This window comes from Lampris incognitus, chromosome 16, assembly GCF_029633865.1.
Source record: "Lampris incognitus isolate fLamInc1 chromosome 16, fLamInc1.hap2, whole genome shotgun sequence".
Classification (NCBI taxonomy): Eukaryota; Metazoa; Chordata; class Actinopteri; order Lampriformes; family Lampridae; genus Lampris; species Lampris incognitus.
Window position 1 is genome coordinate 18,882,808 of NC_079226.1, and position 16,871 is coordinate 18,899,678.

The window sequence follows — 16,871 nt, forward strand, 5'->3', positions numbered from 1 at the left end:
AATATTTGGGAATGTAATAAACAATTCTGTTTTTACCACAACAAATTCTGTAGACTTTCTTAGGAAACCCATAAAACTATTTAAAAGGTTATTAAATAACGGGTGGGAACTACACAGCCTAAAGTTTACTGGGATTAGGGTTGCATTTTTCTCTTCTATTTGGATTTTTCTCCTCCTTCGAAGCTATTTGGCACATCCAACTCCCTGTTCCCATCACTGCACATCTCCTAGGGTGGTTGGAGAGGGCAAAGAGTCAGCTGACTGCTTCTCTTCACCTACACGTTTCTCTTGGAAAAGGTGCCTTGAATGGAGGGTTATGTCATTCTCCATAGATCTGCCTGCAGCGGTATAGGCACACCACCACCTGTAGAAGGCGCTAGCTGCAATGGTGGAGCATATTACCTCTACCAACTCCCCACCCAGGAGCATTGCCAATTATCATCCTGATGGCCGACTGAGCTGAAGGTAACATCAGCATTCAAACTGTGAACCTCAGTGTTGGGACACTAGCATTAACTGTCCACTGTTCTGAAGTAGACCATTCCAGCTTACTTCAGAAGAGATTTCCTACACAAAGATATTGCATATTTTCAGAACTTGAGGATTTTTATGTTATTTCTATGTTACTTGAGCAACTACAAACATCAAAGGATTATACTGTGCTGGCTCACAGTACAATAAATACAGTTAATATCATTTTTGCCAGGTAGAAGGCACATTTTTTATAATTTCTATGCAAACAACAGCATCCTCTAGAGTCTGTCATTTGCAAGTGTCTAAGATGACTTCTAAATGTTTCAGGATGCTGCAGAATGAAATAACCTATCTTCTCATTCTTCATAACCATCAGGTAAGTTGGAACAGGTAACATTCAATGTCCTGGGAAAAGGGACAATTAGCAGAAGAATGAGACATTTTGTACACTAAAAGCCAAAGTAAACAATGGCCCAATCAAAGCACTGTTCAGAAATTTAGCATTCACCTTTGCCAAGTCCCCTGCGATTCCTGGAACTGACTTCAAATAAGGTTCCTGGCGCCACAACTCCAATAATAGCTGATTGAAGACTTGGAAATTTCTGTAAGAGCGAAGACCAAAACAGTAACTCAAGGAGCGCATTCTAAAAAATGCATATCTCTTCAGCTTGTACTGGGCACAAGTGCTGTACACATCATTGTTATTACTATCTATGGGTACACTTACTTATCCAGTGGATGATCAGTTAATCCACTATGGCCACTTGCTCTAAACTCCTTCCACCAGTTTTTCAAAACTGAATTAATCCATTTTAAACCAACTATAAGATACCTGTAGGAACAACAAGAACAATAACTTACACATACAGTTCTATTTTCGATGCATGCATTCTCATGCTGCTCTAATTCTTTTGCATACTGTCGATACAATTATTTATTAAAGATCATACTCACTCTTCATATGGGTTGTTGAGGACTTTCTTAACCATTGGGAAAAGGTCAACACAACAGCCAATGGATAAGCTGGGAGAATCTTCATTAATACTGTAGTTAAAATGACACTGAGCTAATATTTACTCCACTTTCCCTCTGTGTGACTCCAATTTATCAAATTCACAGTTGACTTACCTTTTGGTTATTACCGGAAGAAAGTCAACAAACACACCAGTGTCCTGGATTCTGAACAGGAAAAGTGATATCATGAACATCCTAAAATTCCACTGCACGGACTAAATGTCAAATGAACAAAGTCAACATAAAAGCATTAGCCATTTACCTCAGGAAATATGTCAACAATTCTCCAACATTTCTTTCCCACAGAGACAAGGCCACTTTCAATCTCAGGTTTCTTCCAAAGAGCACATTCATCACTGTGCGATGATCCATTGAGAGCTGAAAGTCAGCGTTAGGTCAAGATATATTTACACACACATTAGTGCCACAAAAAAATCGTAACACACCGCCCCCCCCAAGAAAAGAATAGAGACATGGTCTGTCGTGCGATGACATTTCCTACCTCGGTGAGTGTGAAGTAGTCAGTGTGTTTAGAACTGGTTCCACCTGTCTTTTGGTTATTGACATCTGATGGGAACTCCCAAGGGTCCATAGAAAATATCTCCTGCTGCATGTCCTGTGCACAGTTCATCTCATTCTCCTTGTTGGCCATATCATAAGTCTTCCCACATACAGACTGCTTCTTCCAAGCCACTGTCAGATGGTGGGTCTTCCTCTTACACGATACTACCCGCTTTACTCTGCCAGGATTGGAGCCAGATCGACCTCCTGGACATCTGGGTGAAGAGAGAGGAGTAGGAAAGGTTCAAACACTGTATCACACTACCAAGACTGCTTTTTGAAGTAATGATTTTCATGATGCCACACAAACTACCTCTTTTTGAGTTCCTCTTTATTGTAATCCACCTACAAAAGAAATAAATTGAAATTATAGAAATGTAGCAACTGTGATGACAAGACATTTAATTGTTCATAACGTAGGGGTTACAAGCATAATACGGCAGTATATTTGTTTGAGACAAGCTGTAACATTACCTAACCCAACTTACCACTTTTGTGATTTTCCCAACAGAATAGTTTTCTTTGTACCGGTAGGCATGCATGGGATTATGATAATCATCTTCTTCACTGTTGGAGTCCATTGCAGACCTAGAAAAAAAAGAGCCTTTGCAATTAACTTAAAATAAGTTTTATAGAATATACTTGGCCCATATCATAGATATGTTTTATAATTATGAATATGAAGGTGTCAAAACAGTGCTCCAGGTCCACTTCAATAGAAACTTTTAAGCGCTCACTCAAAATATATTTTCGATCATGCTTTCACCTGGACTAACCCCTTCCATTTACATCTATGAGCTCTACATCTGCTGCTGATCTGTTGTGAGTTCTGGTTTTATTTTGATTCAGTCATTCAATCTTATCCTTCTTTGATAAACATTACTCCATTTTATTAAGATACATTTCTTTCATTAGTTTTTTTCTTTCCGGTTTCTTCTTTAAACTTCCTTTTCTTTTTATCTGCTGTAGAGTCAACACGGGAAGCAGAGACAGGTAAAGGGGGGGGGTTATAATTGGGGACTTTTTTAATCCCCATACAATTTAATCCGCATGTCAGTAAAAAGTGCACGCGAATCGCAGAACAGCACGTCATCAACTAACGATACAACGCAACTGTGCTGGTAAAGGCTGGCTGGGAATTACAGGTAGTTCCCGGTTTACGAACGCCCGACATATGAACGCCCGTATTTACGAAACGACCTGCGTAATGCCTATTATTTAAAAAATAAAAAATCGAGTTACACACAATGGTTCGTACTAATGAACGGACGGACTACTTTGCGTGACGCTCACAACACTGTTGTAGGCAGTTCGTCGGCCCGAGGGAGAACAACGCCACGCCGTCTTCGCCATTTTAAGTCGGATCGTGTAAACATTGTGTGCCCTGTGTTTTCGCTTAAATTTGTCGTGTTTACGCTCGTAGTCGTGGCTTCAAAGCGTAAATCTGATGCAAGGGGTGGTGACGCACCGAAGAAAAGGAAAACGATCACGACTGAAACGAAAACGGAAGTAATAAAGCGTTCAGAGAGGTAAAACGCTGGTTTTGCGTGCCTTTTTTCCAGGCTGGCTCAAGTAATCATCCATCCGTCCATCCGTTAGCTCAACCGCTTATCCTGCTCGCAGGGTCGCGGGCATGCTGGAGTCTATCCCAGCAGTCATTGGGCGGCAGGGAGGGAGAAACATTGGAAAGGCCACCAGGCCGCCACATTTTATTTGCATCGTTTGACAATTCATCTTCCACTAATACATCAAAAACAGCCCTGGAAGTTGTCAACCATTTTGGAGTTTACAGATTTGTGAAGTGCAATTACTCAAAAATAATATTTACTGTTCACGTTCGCTATACAATTTTTGTAATGACGTTGATTCACTTTTTAAAATGTTTATAAGTTGTTACATTATGTAGTTGAACTGGTGCAGTATGAGCACGACAGGATGACTTTCCATTGTGGATTGGCCTTTGTGAATGAGGACTCTGGGATGGCAGGGCTGTCTGAAGTTTGTTCAGCCCCATGGAGGACTGTGGTTGGCCTACCAGCCTTTTAGTCCTTCCATCTCTCCTTCACCTCTGTGCTCTCTTCACCCCCTCTGTGTTAAGCCTCATAACCACATTCTTGAATTTTCAGTTCAAGCTTCAGACAGTCGGCAAAGTCTAGCAGTGTAGGGATACGGATGCGGAGGGGGTACAAATACCTCATAAACTCAGCCCACATGTATTGTGGGAGCTTGGACATCAGCCTAGTGACATGGTAACCATACTGAAGATCAATATGGCCTTTCTTGTCAAGCATGCCCACCAGGGCTCTCATTCCGAGTGCAAATATTTTAAAGGCAGCTGTGTCATGGCTAAGGATGCTGGGTGCCTCCATTAGGTCTGTGATGCGCCTTAACGCCAGCTGGTGGGGTTGCCCATAATGCTCTGCTAAAGAGGCCATGGTCTGCATAGGGCTTGATGGAGTTTGTAGATGAATCTGCAATGAGCAGTGCGTCTCCAAATTTCAGGTGGTCTACCAGGATCTGATATTTAAACCTCCCCGTCTCATCCCTAGGGGGAAGGTTCTCCAGGGAGATCTTTAACCTGGCAAACTCACGCGGGTCCCCCCTACTGAAGTCTGGGATGGTGGGTTGAGGGCCCCGATATACACTCTCTGTCGGCTGGAGTGGAAGTCCTCATGTCTCTGGTCATCAAGGGGGCCTAGCAGTGGGGTTAATGGAGAAGGTGATTTATGTGTGCGGTCTGGTGGCTCTGTCAGATGGTATGACCTCTTCACAAGACCTGATACAACTGACTCGGCATAAGGCTCGCAGTATTCAGACGACGGGTGGCTGAGCAGCTGTTCTGGAGTCATCCCCATCCTCTTGAGGCATGCAGTCAGCTCTGCCACTAGATCTGTGGGTAGTATGATAGTGGAGGGCTGAGGTTCTTCTTTGCTGACAGCATGCACAGGCACTGATGAAGAGTGGGCGATGGCCTGTGGTGCTGGGCCTGGCGGACTAAGAGCAGCGGCATGCCCTGCCGGCTGAGCGAGTGGGCTGTGCACCATGGAGTGGGGTGGAGGAAGAAGTGATAGATCTGGCCCTCGACTTGCATTAAGCTGCCTTTGCATCTCAATCACGGTGAATTGGAACCTCTGGCTGTCCTCCCTGATCTGTCGCAGTGCTTCCAGTATTGCAGGTGAAGCCTCTGGCACCTGTCGGGGAGACAGTGGGTCTGGGGTGCTTTTTTGCTGGGGTCCCGAGTACACTGGCTCCCTGGGATACTTCGGACAGTTACCACCCACTGGACTCCACTGATCAAAGGGCAGGGGGGTGAGAGGTAGCATCTCGATGGTCCTCTCCCTACTGTGGTAGGATTCTTGCCTCTGTTGGGGGTGCTGGACTGAGAGCGCTGCAGCAGCAGCAAGGGGAGGTCTCTTGGCAGGCAGGGAGACGTCATAGTCATTGACCCAGGCTGATGGATGTATCTGACCTCTGGGTTGCGTATCAGCCGGCTGTGTTGCTTCAGACCAAATGTAATGAAGGATTGATAGCTCGGACTGCAACTTTGTATCTGATTGGGAGTATATGGCCACTGTGGTGCATCGGTAAGAATACAAGGATGTTATATTGTTTAATTTTCAAAACCACACACACGTGTGTGGTTTTATGTGTGTGTGTGAACCTCAGAATTGCATCTCTGCTCATCGCAGATGATGTGATTTTGTTAGCTTCATCAGAACGCGACCTCCAGCGTGCACTGGGGAGGTTTGCAGCTGAGTGTGAAATGGCTGGGATGAGAGTCAGCACCTCCAAGTCTGAGGCCATGGTTCTCTACTGGAAAATGGTGGATTGTTCCCACTGGGTTGGGGATGAGTTGTTGCCTCAAGTGAAGGAGTTCAAGTATCTCGGGGTCTTGTTCACGAGTGAGGGTAGGATGGAGCGGGAGATTGACAGGCGGATTGGTGCAGCATCAGCAGTGATGTGGACATTGTACCAGACCATTGTGGTGAAGAACCCAGATTCCGCCAGCTCTCAATCTATCAGTCAATCTTCGTTCCAACCCTCACCTATGGTCATGAGCTTTGGGTAGTGACCGAAAGGGTGAGATCGCGGATACAGGTGGCTGAATTGAGTTTCCTCCGTAGGGTGTCTGGACTCAGCCTTAGAGATAGGGTGAGGAGCTCAGACATCAAAAGGGAGCTTAGAGTAGAGCCGCTGCTCCTTCGCATCGAAAGGAGCCAGCTGAGGTGGTTCAGGCATCTAATTAGGATGCCTCCTGGGCGCCTTCCTTTGGAGGTTTACTGGGCATGGCCAACTGGGAGGAGACCCTGGGGTAGACCCAGAACTCGCTGGAGGGACTCCACGCCCAATCTGGCCTGGGAATGCCTTGGAATCCCCCAGGAGGAGCTGGAGGGCATTGCTGGGGAGAGGGACGTCTGGAGTGCCCTACTTAGCTTGCTGCCACCGTGACCCGACCCCGCAGAAGCGGCTGATGATGAATGAATGAACAATACAAAGTAATCATTGGCAACATTATAGAGAAATTACAACTGGTAAGAACTGTCAGAAGCATAAGCACAAACGTGAAAGCTGTTAGCTGCTAACCGTTAGCTTGGTGCCTTTCTGCTACTCACTCACACTGTAATTACAGAAACCTAACAACGCAGCGAAGTTATATCCAGTAAGTAAACAGTACAACTTACATTTCTCTGGACGCACACGAACACAACAGGTCTTTCGGGGCACAGGAGAAACATATAATCAAACTCTCCCTTAACTCCTATGGTAATCTCACTATAATCTCACGGTGGTTTTCGGTCCGTCACTTAAAGAGGTCCGACGCTCTCCTGGAGAACGAGGAAAGTTCCGTCCCACAACGGGAGGCTGTACCAAAGGTGATCTACACACCCATTTGGAACCTTTCTAATGCCCTGCTTCACCAAACAAAAAAAAGGGGGGGGGGTACGACAAAATCATATGCGGGTAGCACCAGTGCTACCAGTGGAAAAGTTAGTCTGGACCCCTGCCTAAACCGTTCGAACAGGACCCTGAGGTGCGACAAATGTTTGTCACTGGACGTGCTGGCGACCAAGATGTCTTCCAGGTAAAAAAGGAACAAGTCACGAACACCGTCCATTGTAAAGTTTACGCTGCATTTTTCACGCAAAAGGCGTACGAAGGAACTCAAACAACCCAAACGGGGTGATGACAGCAGTCTTAGAATATCCTGTAGATGCATTGGGACCTAGCTGCGGACAAGGTCCACCTTTGAAAAGAGAACTTTCCTAGCCAACCGGGCAGAAAAATCCTGGATGTAGGGGAACTGGGTAGCGGTCCAGCGTTGTAGCCTCGTTCAAGTGACGATAGTCACTCCACGGGCGCCAACAGCCACCGGGCTTCTGAACAATGTGCAGTGGGGAAGCCCAAGAACTGTTAGAGCATCGCACGATGCCAATACGCTCGAGGGTGTCGAACTTTACCGTGGCAATGGCAAGCTTCCTTGTCTGGCTGGTAGACGGATGGGGTGTGGGCTGTTGTTGTTATGTGACGCTCGACATAATAGTTGACAACAGCGGAAGGGAAAGTGGGTTGGGTGAGGGCGGGGAACTCTGCAAGGAGGCGTGAAAGCTGGCGGAGAAAGCGATTGTAACGGATGTGGGTAGGGCATGACAAGTGACTACGCAAGGGGTTGTTTTCCAGCATTTATTTGCTCCTGCAGAGGACAAACACAACACACTTGAGTTGTCTTCTGATCCCCTCTGCACATCGACTCCCTCAGCAATGCAAAACGACGCTATCAGATTTCATTCTCACATTATCACAACTCGTTCCTCTTCAAAATTTAAATTGAACCATGATGAAAAATATGGGGGAAAACAGTGCCACCCGGTGGGCAAAGAAAAAGGTGCATGAAGGTTGGGTATTGAGCTACAGACAAATAGAACAGACTTGACTTGAGTTACTCAACACAGAGACAACGAAAATTATAACATTTAACAAGGAAAACACAGAAGACAAATACAACCAGAGTTGTTTTCTGGTCCCCTCTGCACATCAACTCCTAAATATGCAAAATAACAGCATTTACACTAAGAAATGGGCGCTAAAATTTGCGGCGCTACGTTGATGACGTGGTACACGGCTACCTGCCGTAACATCAAAATGGCGCCAGAAAGTTAAATGAAAAATAGCTACAAAACTTATACTAACGGTCAAAACAACACAAAACAGCTTGGTAACGTAATAGTATTAACAGTAAACAATTGCATTAGATGTCACGACGTAAGCAGCTCAGTTTCCAAGGAAAACAATAAAATAGCGCGGCCGCATTTTTCCACACAACTTGTGCAAAACGGCACTGTGAGGACAGGGGATACGGAAACTCAGGAGGTACAAACAGGCGATGTGCGGTATAGTCCATGGGCCAGAGCCCAAAATTTCCTATTTCGGTACACTCAAGGTGGCAAAACTTACTTATAATTTTTGAAAGGATCCATATCTGTAGATGATATTTTGGTATGATAACCATTCCTGAGTGGCAGCTGTATCACAGTTATCAGCTCATGAAGTTAACCACCCCCTAAAGTAAATTGCATTTTAGACGCTGGTGCATATCCTGGTTTAGCCTCATGGTCAGGACATTTTTCAATGTTCTATAATATTGTCTTTGGTATCATTTTAAAGGGGACCTTCTTAGCTTTCATTCAAGCCCTGTTGTGGATATTTCTCACAAATATAGAGGTCACTTGAGCTCTTCAACCCGTCAATAACACACATCTTTCTGCAATGTTCGCCTAAACTATATACTTTCTTTTAGCCCTGTGGCATCTAGGAATATCAGGGACACAAAACACAAAAACTGGAATACTCACGGGACTGTAAAGATTCAGGAAATGTATAATATACCCATACTATTTCATTGTGTGAGGTGATTGTGAACCTTAAATTAGAAGGGCATTATTACTAAGAAACTAACTAGACCAAAGCCAGTTAGTCCATGGGTCAGACCAGATATCGATATCACCCAAGGTGACACAACTTCACTGGTGCCATTTTATTTGGTACACTAACAGAAGTAAAATAATACATGATAACCTTTCCAAATGAGCAGCTATTTCATTTTTCTTTCAGGAAACCTGTTTCTGTGCCTCTCACGATTGTGTATTTGCCCAGATTTTTACAAATATAGCATGTCAACACCCCTGGTACTGATTAGCCTAGCTTAAACTCTGGGACAGTTCTTAGTTGGTCAACAACCAAGGATAACCAGTACTGTGTACTTCCATTCATTGTGCTAAGCTAGGCTAACGTGCAGCCAGATAGCTTTCTACTAAACACATATAGAGGAAACTGGTATCTATCTTCTTGTCTCACTCTGGAGAAGATTGTAAGCTAATTTCCCATAATGTTAGCATGTTCTTTTAATGTATATGTTAATATGATTAGTTAAAGTGGCTACGAGGAACTTTCATCTTGTGTTGATTTTAGCGGCCTCATGTGGACAAAATACAGCTGTTGCATAGCAACTAGGTAATGTATCTATTTGTGGCTATGTAAGATAAATAATGGTAATATGACGCTGGTGAAGCAAAGTAAACTTTGTTTTAGTAGTGTTCATACACCTAAGTTACATGTATTTGTTTGTATGTGGCAGGTGAAAACTGACTGAATATGGCCACTGGTGAACAAGCAAGTTTTTACCCAATACCAAAGCGCCCATGGGTGGAGTGCATTATCCACTGTTCTGATGATACAGATAAGCTGGTTTCACTACAAAGTGTCGACTCATGGAGAACTCTGCTCAGGGCAGCTCAGATACGAAATCATGCACCAGTTTTGAAACTGGCAAAAGACATTCCTGAGGGATAGATTCCAGCAATCTACTACCACAGAAAGTGTCGCAGTATCTTCACTATGAAGCAAATTCTTGATGGCCTCCTTGCAAAAGAAAAGAAAAGTTGTGTCTCTGCTGAAGAGAAACAATCTAAGAGAGTAGCTCGACATGCTCCAAGTACATCTAGGACTTATGATGCAGAGTGCATATTTTGTCAGAAAAACAGCAAATATTCCAAGAGACAGAATACGAGAGAAGTACTGGTGCAGTGTCGAGAACTGCGAGCTGATGCAAAGATCAGGAGTGCAGCCACAAAGAAAAGGGACAGCAGAATCCTTGCCATTGTGAGTAGAGACCTTGTAGCAGCTGAAGGGCACTACCACAGGTCATGCTATAGACTTTACACCAAAGAAGAGGTTTCCAAAGGAGAGGTTGCCAGCAATGAAGATGATGATGCTGCAGCCCAGTATGAAGCTGCTGTGAATAAGGCATACAATGAGCTGTTCCTCTTCATCAGGATGGAGCTTTTTGGCAATCCTCAAGTGATGACAATGACTGATCTCTCTTCTAGACTGGTAGCTTCAATGAACTCCCAAGGCATTGCCCAAGTCAAGGAATCAACCAAGAAGCACATAAGGCGAAACCTGGAGAGTGAGTTTGCTGGAGCCTTGCAGATATTCCCTGATGAGAAAGGAAAATTCCTCCTCTATCCCGATAACTTGTCCATGAGGGAACTTGCCAAAGAAAATCAGTCTCTCAAAAGGGAGCTGCAGACCCTGAAAAGTGTCAGTGCACAAGATGTTATAGCCAAAGCAGCCATCAAATTGAGAGCAGACATTAAAAGTCAAGATGTTCCTCAAACCTGGCCGCCTGAAGTCAAACCAGAAGCAGAATGTCCTACCATTCCAGAGTCGCTCATTATCTTCCTGTACTCTCTACTCACAGGCTCAAATGATCCTGATCATGCATCCCAGAGAGTGCAGTGCCTTCTGCAGTCATTTGGCCATGACATAGTATATGCAGTGACATGTGGAAATACCAAGCCTTCCAAGCACATTGTTCTGCCATTCAGTGTCAAATCGTTGACAGGAAATGTAGAGTTGATAAACATCCTCAACCGACTTGGTCACAGTGTGTCCTATTCACAGATGGAAGAGATCAACACTGCCCTGTGTCTCCAGAAACTCTCATCATCAGGGAGTGGCCTTGCCCTTCCAGCTAACATCCATCCTGGCATATTCACAACTTTAGCCTGGGACAATATCGACCGTCTTGAAGAAACTGTCAGTGGTGAGGGAACATCTCACAGAGTCAATGGGATTGCTGTGCAAGCAAAGCCAGTCAACCCACTTCCTGTCCAACCCATGCCCACTGTTCCCAAAACAAAGAAGAGAAGCATTGATGGACCCCCACCAATGTTACCAACTTACAATGCTGGACAACGGGTAGGGCCACCACAAAGCAAAAAGTCAGATGCCGATACTGCAGCCAATACTAAGCTTGCCAGAGAGAAAAACCTTCTTTGGGTCCTAGCACGCATGTCACAACAAGAAGAACAGTCAGTCAGCAGCTGGACAGGCTTCAACATCCTGACTCGAGGAGAGATGACGGTCATCCCCGACAATATAGGCTATCTGCCTACCATCAATGCTCCAGCGACACAAATGTCTACCGTCAACGAGGTGCTTAACCAGTCACTGAGCATCATGCAGTGCTTAGGTCTGAGGAAGATTGTCTGTGTCTTTGACCAAGCCCTGTATGCGAAGGCTGTCGAGATCACATGGAAACACCATGACAAGTTCCATGATATCATCGTTAGGCTTGGGGTATTCCACACCATCTGCACACTGCTGGCAATAATAGGAAAGCGTTTCCAAGATGCTGGACTCAAAGACCTCTGCATTGAGTCTGGCATGATTGCAGAAGGCTCAACTGCTGGTGTTATGGATGGCTGCAAGTACAACAGGGCAGTGCGACTACACAAGCTCCTGTATGAGGCTCTCATGCGACTGACCTTGAATGGTTTCCTGTCCTGGTTGGAAGAAACTCACAGGAATGACATGGTTCACCTGAATGAGACACTGAAGACCATTGACAGCCTTGGGAAAGAAGTCTCACAACATGCTTTGAAGGAGGTCCTCGAGAACAGCTCTTGTACACGCATCATGGATCTATTTGAAGTCTACCGTGAGTTCCTTAGAGGTGGAAACGGCAGCCTCTCGAACTTCTGGATGTCCTATTTGGACATGGTTGAAATATTGTTGGGGCTCATCCGAGCATCCAGAGAGGGAGACTGGATGCTACACTTGGCTAGCATTCGAGCAATGATCCCATGGTGCTTTGCTTATGACAGGATGAATTATGCACGCTACCTCCCCTACTACTACTACTGGTCGAGGGAAGCTGAATGCCCTGAAGATAGTGAGAAAGCACACTTCCTGCCAAGAGACTTTTAGTCAACAGGGACAGACATGGAATGTGAGTGATGAGCTGTTCCAGCAAATTGAGCAGTTCACCTGTCGGATGTATGTTGCTAATAGCAGCACTGCTGAGGTGAACAAACTGCGTTACCAGCTCTTCTGCACCAAAAGGGGAGAGGTTGAGTCGAGCCAGCTTCCACCATGTAGAGACTGTCTCTTTATGCATGTTCAACGAGCCAACTATCAGGCAGCAATATGGAAGTGCTGTCTGCAGGCTAACCCTGTGGTGCCAAGCCCTACTGAGTATGGATGGACAGACGATGAAGGCAAGCTGGCCATTTACTGGATGCGCTCCCCACCTGCACCAGATGTGGTCTTGGAAATGCTAACATGCAAGTGTGTGCATTCATGCAAAATGCCAAGCTGCATATGCCTGTCAAATGGACTTCCATGCACAGACATGTGCAGGTTACAGACCTGCAGTAACCACAAACAGCAGGATGGTCCAGAACTGGACTTTGAACTTGGGGAGTCAGATGATGAGAGAAACGAGCAGTTTGATGAATGACAGTGTGATGAGTCTGATGGTATTACTGTGGTAGTAGTCTATTGATGCACAGGATGTTGATTCTGGACTTGGTTACCCAGAGCTTGATAACAATAATGTAACCATATTCACATATACCCATTACCCTACCCATTACCATTACATATACCCACTAATGATATGGGATTACATGTATCATTGACTAAGTATATGTAAATGTCAATGTTGTTTAAAATATTAAAATAGTTCATTAACTCACTATGGTATTCCTTTTTATCATGTATTTTGATTGTGCATTTAAACAAATGTATAGAGACCAGTTTGTGACCTAACTGGCTTTGGTCTAGTTCTCATTTAAGGCTCACAATCACCTCACACAATGAAATAGTATGGGTATATTATACATTTCCTGAATCTTTACAGTCCCGTGAGTATTCCAGTTTTTGTGTTTTGTGTCCCTGATAATCCTAGATGCCACAGGGCTAAAAGAAAGTATATAGTTTAGGCGAACATTGCAGAAAGATGTGTGTTATTGACGGGTTGAAGAGCTCAAGTGACCTCTATATTTGTGAGAAATATCCACAACAGGGCTTGAATGAAAGCTAAGAAGGTCCCCTTTAAAATGATACCAAAGACAATATTATAGAACATTGAAAAATGTCCTGACCATGAGGCTAAACCAGGATATGCACCAGTGTCTCAAATGCAATTTAGTTTAGCGGGTGGTTAACTTCATGAGCTGATAACTGTGATACAGCTGCCACTCAGGAATGGTTATCATACCAAAATATCATCTACAGATATGGATCCTTTCAAAAATTATAAGTAAGTTTTGCCACCTTGAGTGTACCGAAATATCGTCTGGCCCATGGACTAGTATGGTAATTCCCACAGGAATCGTTAAAAATAACGGTAAATAAAATTACTCAATAAGACAAATTCACAAATACTATTTGGAAATAAGAACCTCTAAAGTACATGTTTAACTCTGTCACACGATGGACAGACAGCCTTGATGAGCTAGAGCTGCTGAGCAAGCACGGCAGTGAACTGAAAGCCTCGGCGTTCAAGCTGCGTCGATTTTTAACACCCACCAAAAGGCTATTGGCGCACGGGAAGTCAGCGCCCAGCAGGGGCCTGGACATCCTCGCTACCACAAAGTTCCAGTTGAATAGCTGTCCACCGAAGCCCAACACTGCACTGCGCTCCCCAAAAGTCTGGTTGGAGCTACCATGGGCAGTCTCCAGTGCAGGGCGGCTTCCCCTATTGAATGTCCAAGTCCGTCGCAGGTAAAACGCTCACCTGTGCCCCTGTGTCACAGAGGAAACGGCGTCCAGAGGCTGTATTGGTGACAGACAGCAAGCTGCCCGCACAGCCACTGCCCATAGCAGCTACGAGCGCCGGCCTCTCAATTTCCTTGAAGCGGCAGGGTGGCTGGCACTTTGTAGCCTTAGCCTCAAAACAAGCACGGTAGAAACAGAGGCCATACTTCTTCTGCTGCGCCGCGGGGTCGACAGCGCTCTCTGGTGGTGATGAGTCAGCGGCGCATCGGGGCAGCGCTGCCCTGCACTGCTACGTGACAGAACATTTTATCCGCCTCCCTAACCAACTCACGCAGTCCCTGATGCATGAACCAGTGTAATCTACAAAAAGACCCACTGACTGATCGCCAGGGGGTAGGTTTGCCTTTAGTCGCTAGCGATGTCGCCCCGTGGTGCAGTACAACTGTGGATCGAATCCCGCAGCGGGCGCAAATATGCTCGGTTACACCAGCTAGAGCAGACCTGCTGCAGGAACAATATTTCTCTGGGAACGGGTGGTGGTCGCCCAGGAGAGTAAGCATGTGGTCCATCAAATCCGACGGCTTCGCGTCCCCCATGTACTCAGTGAGAACAAATGGCGGGCACTTCAGGAAGCGATACATTAAAAAATGTCCAGCAAAAGTTCTTTAAGACTGTCATACTTGTTCTCTGCCGGAGGATTCTGCAGGAGACTCGCCACCCTGACTGGTGGAGCTCGCCAGGGCCGCGACGACATTCGTGTCATCCTCGGTGATCTTCCTAATCGCAAACCGAGCCTCCACTTGGCCAAATCAAGGGCGACGCCATCTGCCTTCTTTTCTGGGTTGTTCAAATGGAAACACCCACACAGCCGTTAGCAAAAAGCAGTGACACGGGTTAGCGCTGGTCTGACCCTGCGCCGTGTATAGAGCCCGACCCTCGCCTCCCTCACCCCCCCCCCCCCGACACACAAACACACACACACACAAACATACACACACACACGCACACACCGCTGAAAATGTAAGGATGGGGAGTTACGAAAGTCTTAAAAGAAAGTGCAGAAACCTACATCAGGTCACATGGGAAACATTTTTAGAAAGGCTTGGGAAAATAGCATTTTGATGCAAAAAAATAAAACATACCTTCTTCGACCAAATTTTGAATTTTCAGATTTGAATACACAGGGAACACTACCGTAAAGCCACAGAATGGTACTATATAAGAACATCAAAAACACAAAAAGACCCCCTCCCCCCGTAAAGTTATTAAATCTAATTCCAAGGCAGCAATGTAATGTTTAAATTCCTTTATTAACTTATTCAGCTTCCATGCTTGGCAATCATAAACTATCTAAAACGATGCTAAATTTCCGGGGTTTTCAGCCCCTTTCTTTCCACCCACAGCCACTTACAACAAAATGAACCAAGAGCGCCCCTCGACGAATAGAATAAAACCATCAAATTACAACACAAGAAGCATCACATGCATAATAAACCATAAACATGACACCCCCTCCCCCCTTTAAAGAGCGTTGGTTGCCACTCTCACAAATGCAATAATTAACCCCGGAATCGTCCAAAGAGTCGTCGGGGTCACCAGTGTGAAGGGTCGACACGGGAAGCGGAGAGGGGTGATTTATAATCCACGCGTCAGGAAAAACAGCACACACACGTCGCGGAACAACACTTCGTTAGCAAAAGACAACACAACTGTCCTGGCTGTGAATTATGTTATGTTATGGTATGAATTATGGTACAGTGCGCAAAATGTGTTCCTAGGGTGGCGAATTGTATTGTTTCTAATTTTGGGTGGTTATTGGTTAGTTTAGGGTTAGGCATAACTTGGCTAAGATTAGGGAAAGGCTGTAGAGAATGTCTAATGTGAGTCAATTAGTTCAGTCCTTCGCCATCCTAGTAAAATAATATTGCGTTAGCAGTACGATGCCCTTACACTGTGCACTTTCATCTAATGTAAAGCATATTGCACTGTATTTTGATGTACGAAAAATAAAGTCTAAATAGACTTTATCTATGTATTTACTCTATATGACGTGTGATTGGTTTGAGTGAGGCGAGGTAAAAAAAACTCAACTACCCACAATCCCGTTGCACGTCGTTGGCCTGTGCAATGACGTAATCGGGAACTATTTTCGATACGGGCGGCTTTGTTTTGTAGTGAGTAATTTAATTAATTAGCTTTACTCGACATTGGTCTTCGTTAAAGGGTTTACTTGATTTAGGAAGATCCTCACGCTTTTTTCTATCGCGTCGACACGGATATTCAGCGGTAATAAAAAGAGCGTTGTAACGTCTTACATTAGCATAACAGCAGCTAACAGGCGATAAGAGAAAATCTTCTGTCACAAAATAAATGCAGTCGGAACCCGCCTGTTCTCAAAGGCCTGATCGCGTCAGCGAGACGTTACAGACAGCACGGAGGAATTCACCATGTTGTCTGATTAGGTTGTGTGCTCCCACCTCATTTCTCAGTCGTGTCCTGTTCGGAATTGAAAGGTTCGTTTTTCTCCCTTTCGGTTGCTTGGGACGGTTACAAACTGACTCAAAAGCCCATTTCGGTTTATAATCAGGCCAGACTATTCATGCATGAAGAGTAGGTGGGGTGTGCACCCTCTAGCGACTATTCAAATTCTGTTGCTGCACAATTTTAAATCCAAACAGCTCCCCTAAACAGTGGCCTGAACAGTGGCCGCATTGTCCAGATCAATGCAGCTTATCTGTCAGCTGTTTCTCTAAATGCTA

General features: G+C 45.1%; 2 protein-coding genes across 7 annotated transcripts in view; one reads left to right on the forward strand and one right to left on the reverse strand.

The window, feature by feature from the left end:
- Window positions 1-571: 571 nt before the first annotated feature.
- The window catches only part of LOC130126308 (KATNB1-like protein 1), a 55,740-nt gene continuing 39,440 nt past the window's right edge, over window positions 572-16,871 (reverse strand). The window contains exons 1-10 of one of the 2 annotated variants that reach the window (XM_056295766.1): window positions 16,590-16,807; window positions 2,538-2,637; window positions 2,363-2,394; window positions 1,991-2,264; window positions 1,751-1,866; window positions 1,603-1,653; window positions 1,429-1,518; window positions 1,202-1,306; window positions 983-1,076; window positions 572-879 (exon numbers count right to left, since the gene is read on the reverse strand). In XM_056295766.1, coding sequence (XP_056151741.1) covers window positions 847-879; window positions 983-1,076; window positions 1,202-1,306; window positions 1,429-1,518; window positions 1,603-1,653; window positions 1,751-1,866; window positions 1,991-2,264; window positions 2,363-2,394; window positions 2,538-2,637; window positions 16,590-16,594 — 900 coding nt within the window. In that variant the 5' untranslated portion in view covers window positions 16,595-16,807 and the 3' untranslated portion in view covers window positions 572-846. Of the gene's footprint in view, window positions 880-982; window positions 1,077-1,201; window positions 1,307-1,428; window positions 1,519-1,602; window positions 1,654-1,750; window positions 1,867-1,990; window positions 2,265-2,362; window positions 2,395-2,537; window positions 2,638-16,589; window positions 16,808-16,871 lie in introns of those variants that run through there. The other variant, XM_056295767.1, reaches the window with a different exon arrangement.
- acp7 (acid phosphatase 7, tartrate resistant (putative)) overlaps window positions 16,264-16,871 on the forward strand; it is a 30,194-nt gene continuing 29,586 nt past the window's right edge. For 4 of the 5 annotated variants that reach the window (XR_008811718.1, XM_056295764.1, XM_056295762.1 and 1 more), the window contains exon 1: window positions 16,264-16,625. The gene's annotated coding sequence lies outside the window, so the exon portion shown is untranslated. The remainder of the gene's footprint in view (window positions 16,626-16,871) is intronic. The other variant, XM_056295763.1, reaches the window with a different exon arrangement.